Consider the following 13,129-nt stretch of genomic DNA (forward strand, 5'->3'; position numbering starts at 1 on the left):
TCAAGGCTGCCAAGTATGCCTTCTGCTGACCTCAGATATGAAGTGAAACATTTAAAAAAAAGCAAGTGTCTTCTCGCAGGCGTCAGTCAAGCCCAAGTGTGGCAGGATGGTTGGTTTCTCCTCGGGCGGCGAGAACCCTCACGGCGTGAAGGCCGTCACCAGCGGGCAGAGATGTGCCGTGGCTCTCTGGTTCACCCTGGACCCTCTCTTCAGAGAACTGGTACTGGTACTGGACTCTCCGGTTAATATTACAAAATTATATATATATAATGTTTATTTTTTCCAGGAGAGACTGCAGGCAGATGAAGTGATCCAGGCTCTGGACTCGGAGTCTGTGTGGCATCAAGGTCTGGACATCAACCCTAAAGATGAACTATAGTGGCACTGCAGGGATGTTATTTATTGTTAAATACTTTTATTTTTCTACTGTTTCAAAGTGCAGGTTCAGTGATAAATGGGGTGTTTGTTTATGTGTGTGCGTGTATGTATGTGTGTGTGTGTGTGTGTGTGTTCTTGTATTTCTACCCTTCCGGAGACATGAAGAAGGAAAAGTATCTTCCATATGAGGAGGTGTGAACAAGTGATGACATAAATAACATTGCATCTAATAGAAAATGTCTCATTTGCACCCCTGCTGGTGGTGACATCTACCAAAATGAGGGTGGTCCCAAATTGACTGGGTGTCGCTTTTAAAAGTGCACTCCCTCTGGTCAACATATGAAATAACAAGTGTGTGTAAGAAATTGAAATGTGCCCCCTTTTTGGACAAAATTAATAAATAAATAAAAATGTATATAGAGACATACTGTAATAACTTGAAGTAAATAATGAAAATTAAATACCAATTCTAAACAAAAAATACAAACTACATCAAATTAACTAAAAGCAGTATTTTTCCTCACAATGTGTCGACATTTTACGTATAAAATCGGGAACAATTACTCATACTTTTTCTGTTTCTGTAATATTGCAATATTTTCTCGTGAAATTATAACTTTTTTTATGTAAAATTATGACGTTTGTCATATAAAATTCTGATTTTTATCACAATATTGCCATTTTTTTGTTGTAAAATAATGAATTTTTTTTAGTATAACTATGGCTTTAGTCATAATTTTGCCAAGTAAAATTCCGATTATTATTATAACATTGACAAAATGTTCGTTTTCTTCTAAGATTTTGACTTTTGTCGAGTAAAAGTACAACTTGTTTCATAAAATTGCCAACATTTTAAGCTTTTCTTGTAAAATGGCCACTGTTATTGAGTGAAATTCCAACTTTTATCATAACACTGCACAAATGTTCAGTTTTTCTTGTAAAATTTGGACTTGAGTTGAGTAAAATGATGACTTTTCTTATTATACTGACAACATTTTACGATTTTTTCGTGAAATTGTGACATTTTTCTCGTAAAATTCCAACTCATTTTTCCCCACAAGCTATTTTATATTTGCATAGTATGTATATATTATTAATGTTGTAAATACACATCTTTATACATCTTAAAAAAAGGGTGGTCCTAAAGAGGGAGGCATTTTTCTCAGGTCTCAAGGGTAACAAATACAAGAGTGTGTGTTTCTGTTTGTGTTCTTGTAATTCTATCCTTCTTGAGACATGAATAGGGAAAAGTATCTTCCATATGAGGAGGTGTGAACATAAATCATGGTCCCAATAACATTGCATCTAATAGAAAATGTCTCATTTGCACCCCTGCTGGTGGTGACATCTACCAAAATGAGGGTGTCCCAAATTGACTGGGTGTTGCTTTTAAAAGTGCACTCCCTCTGGTCAACATATGAAATAACAAGTGTGTGTAAGAATTGAAATGTGCCCCCTTTTTGGACAAAATTAATAAATAAATAAAAATGTATATAGAGACATACTGTAATAACTTGAAGTAAATAATGAAAATTAAAAACCAATTACAAACAAAAAATTAAAACTACATCAAATTAACTAAAAGCAGTATTTTTCCTCACAATGTGTCGACATTTTTCTTATAAAATCGGGAACAATTACTCATATTTTTTCTGTTTCTGTAATATTGCAATATTTTCTCGTGAAATTATAACTTTTTTTAATTTAAAATTATGACATTTTTCATATAAAATTCTGATTTTTATCACAATATTGCCATTTTTTTGTTGTTGTAAATATGACTTTAGTCATAATTTTGCCAAGTAAAATTCCGCTTATTATTATAATATTGACAAAATGTTAGTTTTCTTCTAAAATTGTGACTTTTGTCGAGTAAAAGTACAACTCGTTTCATAAAATTGCCAACATTTTAAGCTTTCTTGTAAAATGGCCACTGTTATTGAGTGAAATTCCAACTTTTATCATAACACTGCACAAATGTTCAGTTTTTCTTGTAAAATTTGGGCTTGAGTTGAGTAAAATGACGACTTTTATTATAATACTGACATTTTTTTTTCGGGAAATTGTGACCTTTTTCTCGTAAAATTCCAACTCATTTTTCCCCACAAGCTATTTTATATTTGCATAGTATGTATATATTATTAATGTTGTAAATGCACATCTTTATATATCTAGAAAGGGTGGTCCTAAAGAGGGAGGCATTTTTCTCAGGTCTCAAGGGGGTAACAAATACAAGAGTGTGTGTGTGTCTGTTTGTGTTCTTGTAATTCTATCCTTCTTGAGACGTGAAGAAGGAAAAGTATCTTCCATATGAGGAGGTGTGAACATAAATCATGGTCCCAATAACATTGCATCTAATAGAGAATGTCTCATTTACACCTCTATTGATGACTATCAGAATGAGGGTGGTATCAAAAAGGACGGATTTTTTCAAATTGTGTGTCGATTTTAAAAGTGCTCCCCTCTGGTCAACATATGAAATAACAAGTGTGTGTAAGAAATTGAAATGTGCCCCCTTTGGCCAAAATTAATTAAAATACATACAGAAATATGTATATAGACATACTGTAATAACTTGAAGTAAATAATGAAGATTAAAAACGAAAAAAACTACTCAGTGGCCTAGTGGTTGGACTCTCCACCCTGAGATGGGTAGGTCGTGAGTTCAAACCCCGGCCGAGTCATACCAAAGACTATAAAACCGGGAGCCATTTCCTCCCTGCTTGGCACTCAGCATCAAGGCTTGGAATTGGGGGTTAAATCACCAAAAATGATTCCCGGGCGCGGCCACCGCTGCTGCTCACTGCTCCCCTCACCTCCCAGGGGGTGAACAAGTGGATGGGTCAAATGCAGAGGACAAATTTCACCACACCGAGTGTGTGTGTGTGTGTGTGTGTGTGACAATCATTGGTACTATAACTTTAACTTTTAGAAAAAATGAAAACTAACAAAAAACATACCTTTTTAATATTTGCATAGTACGTTATGTATTATTAATGTTGTAAATACAAATCTTTATAGATCTAGAAACGGTGGTTTAAAGAGGTCGGAATTTTTCTCAGGTCTCAAGATGGTACGAAATACAAGTGTGTGTGTGTATGTGTGTGTGTTTGCTGTGTGTGTGTGTGTGTGTGTGTGTTCTGGCAATGCCGACATAATGGGGACATGGCTCTGTTTACAAAGTCACCTTTAGGGGAGCTCTGACGGTACGGGGGCAAAAAAAAAACAGGTCCCCTAAAGGGAAACCTATTTAAATGATAGTCAGACCCATTCTGAAGATGCTTAAGTGATGACTAATGAGTTTGTATGTTATTTCTGTGGTTTAAGGTAAGATAAGATAATCCTTTATTGATCCCACAACAGGGAAATTTGGGTTACTTTGTTTACGTGTTTCAAATATTGGTAAAAGAGAAACATTTTATTTTTTTGAAAAGTGAAAACCTGGCATAGTACTGTGATTCTCTATGGTATCCATCCATGGTTAAAACTAATATATTTTTCCAAAAACAAAATCTGATTTAGTCTTCCTTATGATGACATGTTCATACAGCATGATTATAAAACATTATAACCTTAAAGTATGATTCACATTCAGAATGTTCCATCCTTCTATTTATGGTAGTTGGAGTTGCAGACGACTTCATGACTGCTAAATAGCAGTTTTCAATAATGTCACAGAAGATGCAGGATTTGCTTAAATGGTCCTCAGTAGTCACGAACAAATTTGTGTGAATCATGCAAAATTATTTAAATTGAATCCCCATGAACCATATAAACTTTCCCCCAGGGTCCCCAGTAAGAATGATCAGCACATTACTTCATCAATCCAGAGATTTAAAGACGTGTGTGAGCTAACTGGGCAGTGGCCATTTTACCTAATTTTTTTATGCCTCCACAACCTTTGGATAGGGTGGTCCCCACAAGTACTGATCAACAGTTTTGTCCCCACCTCCACAACCTGTAGAAAGGGTGGTCCCCACAAGTACTGATCAACAATTTGGTCCCCACCTCCACGACCTGTAGAAAGGGTGGTCCCTACAAGTTCTAATCAACAATTTGGTCCCCACCTCCACAACCTGTAGAAAGGGTGGTCCCCACAAGTTCTGATCAACAATTTGGTCCCCGCCTCCACAACCTGTAGAAAGGTTGGTCCCCACAAGTACTGATCAACAATTTGGTCCCCACCTCCACAACCTGTAGAAAGGGTGGTCCCCACAAGTACTGATCAACATGTTGGTCCCCACCTCCACAACCTGTAGAAAGGTTGGTCCCCACAAGTACTGATCAACACGTTGGTCCCCACCTCAACAACCTGTAGAAAGGGTGGTCCCCACAAGTCCTGATCAAAAACTGGGTCCCCATTCCAAATGATAGCCTGTGTGTGTGTGTGTGTGTGTGTGTGTGTGTGTGTGTGTGTGTGTGTGTGTGTGTGTGTGTGTGTGTGTGTGTGTGTGTGTGTGTGTGTGTGTGTGTGTGTGTGTGTGTGTTTCTTTAGCTGTTTTTTTTTTTTGCCGTGTTTTAAAGTGTTTGCCTTCTAAAAATGCACTAACTCACACAAAGTCAGCGCTTCCTGGTGACATTTCGCCCGAAAGCCACTTTTGTGCGAGCGATGTGCGTCTCACTGATCAGGTTTGAGGTTGCCAGTTGTGTGTTGTTGGGAAATATTGTTTTTTTATTTACTGTCTGAAAGCGAGTACTACTTTAGGTAGTTTGTACTACGCCACTAATGGTTGTCCTGCAAGTGCACTGTTTTCTACATCATATAGATTTCAAGGAGCGCTATTTCAAAAATAAATGTCGTCGTAATAAAGCTGAATATTGTTTATATTTATACCAATCATGCACTCTCCTTAAAAATAGTGTGTGTTGTTTTTATTTATGTTTGAATACTAGTGAGACAGCTGCTGTCGCGACTGTCTGTCTACTTTTTTTTTTCATAAAAGATGTCAATCGTTCCTGTTTCAAGGAATATGATATACAGTATGTGTGGATTTTAGAGTCATGCACTGTGAATCCGATGTGGAAATGTGTGTTTCCAAGGAGAATTGTACCTGTAAGGCGAGTTTTGACACTTTTCTTTTCACTGATATTTAAAAATGAAATGCACAAAATGAAAGTGTACAGTAAGCCAAATAAATTATAAACTTTTAGTATCAAATTGCATTCTTTTGTGTGGGTCATTCTCTCGCATGAGAGGTGGGACGTTCGCGAACGAATCGATTCTGTTGAACGGCTCTGTGAAGTGAGTGATGAGAGCTGATTCCCAGTTTAGGAGCCATTTTTTTTATGTGCATCCAAATTTAGCGTTGGCAATTGTCCACTCGGCACATAAGGGATGTGCCATTTAAATATATATATATATATCTATATATATATATATCCATTTTCTACCGCTTATTCCCTTTTTGGGGTTGCGGGGGGCGCTGGCGCCTATCTCAGCTACAATCGGGCGGAAGGCAGGGTACACCCTGGACAAGTCGCAGGGCCAACACAGATAGACAGACAACATTCACACCCACATATACATATATATATATGTATAAATACATATATATATATGTAAATATACGTATATATATGTATATACATGTATGTATACATATATATATGTATATATACATATATATGTATATATACATACATATGTATATATACATACATACATATATATATACATACATATATATGTATACATATACATATATATATGTATACATATATATACTTATATATATATGTGTGTGTATATATGAATGTATATATACATATATGTATGTATATATATACGTATATATATTTGTATGTATATATATATATATGTATATATATACTGTATGTATGTACATACATAAATATATATATTTATGTGTGTATATATATATATATATATATACAAAATATATTTCAATAAATGTTTTTATTGCATTTTTTTTGTATTCTGATGCACTTTTTTGATTACTTATTTTAAAGGTTATTATTTTAAGCGTGAAGACACTAATATAATTGTGTACTCACATTTTTTTATGTCCTAGGTTTTATCATAGTTTTATTTACGCATTTTATATCCATTCATTTACTACCGCTTGTCCCTTTTGGGGTGGCGGGTGGTGCTGGCGCCTATCTCAGCTGCATTCGGGCGGAAGGCGGGCTACACCCTGGACAAGTCGCCACCTCATCGCAGGGCCAACACAGATAGACAGACAGAATACAATGATTTGCACATCTTTTTCAACTTATATTCAATTGAATATGCTACAAAGACAAGATATTTAATGTTCACACTGAGAAACTTCTTTTTTTTTTTTGCAAAAAATCATGAACCTTTGCGGAAAAATTGTCAAAGGGGCACTTTTACCACTGTGTTACATGGTCTTTCCTTTTAACAACACTCATTAAAGGTTTGGGAACTGAGGGGACACATTTTTGAAGCTTTTCAGGTGGAATTTCTTTCCCATTCCTGCTTGATGTAAAGCTTAAGTTGTTCAACAGTCTGGGTTCTCTGTTGTGGTATTTAAGGCTTCATGATGGGTCAAATGCAGAGAATATTTTCGCCACACCTTTGTACTCCTACTTAAACTTTAACTTTATATTGTGCCACACATTTTCAATGGGAGACAGGTCTGGACTACAGCCAGGCCAGTCTAATACCTGCCTGGTATTGTCTTGCTGAAATAAGCAGGGGCGTCCATGATAACATAGCTTTGATGGCAACATATGTTGCTCCAAAACCTGTATGTACCTTTCAGCATTAATACACCCCCATACCACATACAAAGGTACTTACGCACATACACAGGTCCATAAGCTCACATATACAGTACACGCACTTACACAAGGGCCGTACATCCACACACAAAATGCTTTTTATTATTACCAATTTATGGGTATTTTTCTTTACTGTAAAATGCTACACATTTTTAGATGAGGCAAAATCCAAACTCGTGATGTCACTGCCAAAGCCTTATGGAACGTTTACAATGAAAACACACACAAAAAAGTAACTTTTGCCAATGTTTCAGTATAATTCTCATCGATAGAGTAGATTTATTTATTGTTATCTACACATTATAGCAGGGGTAGGGAACCTGCGGCTCAAGAGCCAAATGTGCCTCTTTTGATGACTGCATCTGGCTCTCAGATACATCTTAGCTAACATTGCTTAACACGATAAGTAATAAATGATTCCCCTGGTAATCACGGGGTTAAAAATAACGTTCAAAATTAAAAACATTCTCATGCATTTTATTCCATCAATCCAAGAAGTCGCATTAACGGTAAGAAGTATTTCATTTATTATTTTTTAGCTTCAGAATAACAATGTTATTAAAAAAGAATAAGAGACTTATTATACTCTAAAAATGTTAGTCTAACTTAAAAATGCGCACATTTAGTTGTATTCAGTGTTAAAAAATACTGGTAACACTTTAGTATGGGGAACATATTCTAAGTAACAAAGACTTAATTAAGAGTTATTTGGACACTAGGGGACCATATAAGGGTTAGGGGTACTAATAAGCAATAATTCTGAGATTATAAGGGAAGACTTAGTTTATGGCTTACTGCTTGTAAAATAAGGCCATGCAGAAAAAGGCATTAATAAGTACTTAAAAATGACTAATTAAGAGCCAATATGTTACAAATTTGCATGTTAATAAGCAATTAATTAATGGTGAATATGTTCCCCATATCAAAGTATTACCAAAATATAATATGGCTCTCACGGAACATCGTTTTTAAAATATTTGGCTTTCATGGCTCTCTCAGCCAAAAATGTTCCCGACCCCTGGATTATAGTATAACTAATACTAGGGCTGCGAATCTTTGGGTGTCCCAAGATTCGATTCAATATCGATTCTTGGAGTCGCGATTCGATAATATATCGATCTTTTTCGATTCAACGCGATTCTCGATTCAAAAACGATATTTTTCTGATTCAAAAGGATTCTGTATTCATTCAATACATAAGATTTCAGCAGGATCTATAATTATAAAGGATAATGTTTTATCAACTGATTGCAATAATGTAAATTTGTTTTAACTATTAAACGAACCAAAAATATGACTTATTTTATCTTTGTGAAAATATTGTGTTGTCAAGCTTATGAGATGCCATGCAAGTGTAAGCCACTGTGACACTATTGTTCTTTTTTATTATTTTTATAAATGTCTAATGATAATGTCAATGAAGGATTTTAATCACTGCTATGCTGAAATTATAACTAATATTGATACTGTTGTTGATGATATTCATGTTTGTTTCACTACTTTTGGTTTGTTCTGTGTGGTGTTTGTGTCTCCTCTCAATTGCTCTGTTTATTGCAGTTCTGAGTGTTGCTGGCTCAGGTTTGGTTTTGGAATTGGATTGCATTGTTATGGTATTGCTGTGTATTGGTTTGTTTCATTCATCCATCCATTTTCTACCGCTTATTCCCTTTTGGGGTCGCGGCGGGCGCTGGCGCCTATCTCAGCTACAATCAGGCGGAAGGCGGGGTACATCCTAGACAAGTAGCCACCTCATCCAAGTAGTGGTTTGTTGGATTGATGAAAAAAAAAAAAGAGAATCTATTCTGAATCGCACAACGTATTCGATTCAATTCGTATTCGATTAGATTTTTCCCCACACCCCTTCTAGTGAGTGTTTCCCTGATAATAAAAAAAAAAAAAACTAAAAAAAGAAAACTATACTAACAAGCCGGTTTTAGGAACTGCTCCTCAAAATCCGGCTTAATTGAAATCAATCTTATCCTTTACAATATTTTATGACTTGTGCTGACAAATATTGCATTCGCTTTCTTTAGTTTTACACAAGTATGCGTTGATGTTCAGTTTGTCCTCAGAGACTCTCCGTAGTCAGGAAGTGGCTTGTTTTTGCTGCGTCAGGCTTGTCCACAAATAAGTCTTAAAAGTCTTCGCCTGTAAGTATTTTATCTTTATATTTTGTCAGCATTCATTCGATAACAAGTTTTAAAGCGTGATGCGCGTCTTAGTTGTCTATTTTATTTCCATATCGTCGTGTAAAATCGCTAATGCTAACCGTCGATTAGCATTAGCATGGCGTTTTCAATGAAACTAGCATCTAGCTAGCGCATTTGTTTGAATACATTTCGCTCAGAATAATGATTTAATATCTTGCGTGAAGTGTTATCGGCAAGCTTTGTGTATGTTTTCAGTAAAGTTTTACAATGTTTCAAACTAAAGACTGGGAAATTTAACCCAACTGGCAGCATACTTGCCAAAATTGAGACCTACGATGGGGGGGGCGTGGTTAAGAGGGGAGGAGTATATTTACACCTACAATTCACCAACTCCATCCATCCATCCATTTACTACCGCTTATTCCCTTTTGGGGTCGCGGGGGAAGCTGGCGCCTATCTCAGCTACAACCGGGCGGTAGGCGGGGTACACCCTGGACAAGTAATTCACCAACTCAAGTATTTCATATATATTTCATACAGTGACGTGCAATGAGGTTCATGGCTGGTGAAGCACTGACTTCATCTCAGTCAGATTTATAAACATATGAACCCTATAGAACAGGGGTCACCAAACTTTTTGAAACCAAGAGCTACTTCTTGGGTACTGATTAATGCGGAGGGCTACCAGTTTGATACACACTTAAATACATTGCCAGAAATAGCTAATTTGCTCAATTAACCTTTAATAAATAATCTATATAAAAAAATGGGTATTTGTCTGTCATTCCGTCGTACATTTTTTTCCTTTTACGGAAGGTTTTTTGTACAGAATAAATGATTTTTTTTTAAAAACTTAATTGAACGGTTTAAAAGAGGAGAAAACAGGAAAAAAACGAAAATTTAATTTTGAAACGGTTTATCTCCAATTTGGACTCTTTAAAATTCCAAATTCAACGGAAAAAAAAGAAGAGAAACATTTTTTTTAAAAGAATTTCCATCCATCCATTTCCTTCCGCTTATCCGAGGTCGGGTCGCGGGGGCAACAGCCTAAGCAGGGAAACCCAGACTACCCTCTCCCCAGCCATTTCGTCTAGCTCTTCTTGGGGGATCCCGAGGCGTTCCCAGGCCAGCCGGTAGACATAGTCTTCCCAACGTGTCCTGGGTCTTCCCTGTGGCCTCCTACCGGTTGGACGTGCCCTAAACACCTCCCTAGGGAGGCGTTCGGGTGGCATCCTGACCAGATGCCCGAACCACCTCATCTGGCTCCTCTCCATGTGGAGGAGCAGCGGCTTTACTTTGAGTTCCTCCCGGATGGCAGAGCTTCTCACCCTATCTCTAAGGGAGAGACCCGCCACACGGCGGAGGAAACTCGTTTCGGCCGCTTGTACCCGTGATCTTATCCTTTCGGTCATGACCCAAAGCTCATGACCATAGGTGAGGATGGGAACGTAGATCGACCGGTAAATTGAGAGCTTTGCCTTCCGGCTCAGCTCCTTCTTCACCACAACGGATCGGTACAACGTCCGCATTACTGAAGACCCTAATCCTAACCCTAATCCTAACCCTAACCCTAAAAAGAATTTATGGAACATCATTAGTAATTCTTCCTGATTAAGATTAATTTTAGAATTTTGATGACATGTTTTAAATAGGTTAAAATCCAATCGGCACTTTGTTAGAATATATAACAAATTGGACCGAGCTATATTTCTAACAAAGACAAATTCAAAAGACTTTGAAATAAGATTTAAATTTGATTCTAGATTTGCCAGAATAATTTTTGGGAATTTTAATCATAAGTTTGAAGAAATATTTCACAAATATTCTTCGTCGAAAAAAACAGAAGCTAAAATGAAGAATTAAATTAAAATGTATTATTCTTTACAATAATAAAAAAAAATACTTGAACATTGATTTAAATTGTCAGAAAAGAAGAGGAAGGAATTTAAAAGGTAAAAAAGTATATGTGTTTAAAAATCCTAAAATCATTTTTAAGGTTGTATTTGTATTAGTTCCTTAAGGCTCTGGATGCTGTGGGGCTGTCTTAGTTGACAAGACTCTGCAGCATCGCGTGGACATCGGGGGCGGGTACCTCTGGATTGGCAGACCGGGGTGGTGGTCCCTCCCTTTAGGAAGGGGACTGGAGGGTGTGTTCCAACTATGGTGGGAACACACTCCTCAGCCTTCCCGGCAAGGTTTATTCAGGTGTACTGGAGAGGAGGCTACGCCGGATAGTCGAACCTCGGATTCAGGAGGAACAGTGTGGTTTTCGTCCTGGTGGTGGAACTGTGGACCAGCTCTATACTCTGGGCAGGGTTCTTGAGGGTGCATGGGAGTTTGCCCAACCAGTCTACATGTGCTTTGTGGACTTGGAGAAGGCATTGGACCGTGTCCCTCAGGAACTCCTGTGGGGAGTGCTCAGCGAGTATGGGGTACCGGACTGTCTGATTGTGGCGGTCCGCTCCCTGTATGATCAGTGTCAGAACTTGGTCCGCATTGCCGGCAGTAAGTCGGACACGTTTCCAGTGAGGGTTGGACTCCGCCAAGTTTGTCCTTTGTCACCCATTCTGTTCATAACTTTTATGGACAGAATTTCTAGGCGCAATCAAGGCGTTGAGGGGTTCTGGTTTGGTGACCGCAGGATTAGGTCTCTGCTGTTTGCAGATGATGTGATCCTGATGGCTTCATCTTCAGCTCTCACTGGATCGGTTTGCAGCACCTCCAAGTCCGAGTCCATGGTTCTCGCCCAGAAAAGGGTGGAGTGCCATATCCGGGTTGGGGAGGAGACCCTGCCCCAAGTGGAGGAGTTCAAGTACCTAGGAGTCTTGTTCACGAGTGGGGGAAGAGTGGATCGTGAGATCGACAGGCGGATCGGTGCGGCGTCTTCAGTAATGCGGACGTTGTATCGATCCGTTGTGGTGAAGAAGGAGCTGAGCCGAAAGGCAAAGCTCTCAATTTACCGGTCGATCTACGTTCCCATCCTCACCTATGGTCATGAGCTTTGGGTCATGACCGAAAGGATAAGATCACGGGTACAAGCGGCCCAAATGAGTTTCCTCCGCCGTGTGGTGGGTCTCTCCCTTAGAGATAGGGTGAGAAGCTCTGCCGTCCGGGGGGAACTCAAAGTAAAGCCGCTGCTCCTCCACATCGAGAGGAGCCAAATGAGGTGGTTCGGGCATCTGGTCAGGATGCCACCCGAATGCCTCCCTAGGGAGGTGTTTAGGGCACGTCCAACCGGTAGGAGGCCACGGGGAAGACCCAGGACACGTTGGGAAGACTATGTCTCCCGGCTGGCCTGGGAACGCCTCGGGATCCCCCGGGAAGACTAGGACGAAATGGCTGGGGAGAGGGAAGTCTGGGCTTCCCTGCTTAGGCTGCTGCCCCCGCGACCCGACCTCGGCTAAACGGAAGAAGATGGATGGATGGAAATTAAAAATGACTTATTTTAAATTATGATTATGATTTCTGGTTATATTAGGCCAGCAGAGAAGGCCTTGCTGGCTCTGACGCCACACCACTGGGTATATTTGCACAAAGTATTGATATCAGCCAGCCTGACTGTTACTCAGTATGGGATCAAAAATTTAATCGGGGGTATTGCACATCACCACCAGCTGGACTTTAAAAAAAAATGTACAATCAGTTATCGGTCAGCTAAGCCAGCAAGTAGAGCCCAATCATTTATGAATAAAAAGTAGAATATATTTTCATACAGTGAATACCAACTCTATGCTTTGTCCAACTTAAAGTGCATCGACCTCCACAACCAAGTAAACACAGTTTAAAAAAACAATGTAGAAACATACAGTATGAATGCTGAGAGGTCACTGTGGTGA

General features: G+C 38.5%; 1 protein-coding gene across 1 annotated transcript in view; it reads left to right on the plus strand.

The window, feature by feature from the left end:
* The window catches only part of p3h2 (prolyl 3-hydroxylase 2), a 165,822-nt gene extending 160,286 nt beyond the window's left edge, over window positions 1-5,536 (plus strand). The window contains exons 16-17 of the mRNA XM_061883065.1: window positions 80-220; window positions 287-5,536. Coding sequence (XP_061739049.1) covers window positions 80-220; window positions 287-379 — 234 coding nt within the window. The 3' untranslated portion in view covers window positions 380-5,536. The remainder of the gene's footprint in view (window positions 1-79; window positions 221-286) is intronic.
* The last annotated feature ends 7,593 nt before the right edge of the window (window positions 5,537-13,129 follow it).

This window comes from Nerophis ophidion, linkage group LG22 (assembly GCF_033978795.1).
Source record: "Nerophis ophidion isolate RoL-2023_Sa linkage group LG22, RoL_Noph_v1.0, whole genome shotgun sequence".
Lineage (NCBI taxonomy): Eukaryota > Metazoa > Chordata > Actinopteri > Syngnathiformes > Syngnathidae > Nerophis > Nerophis ophidion.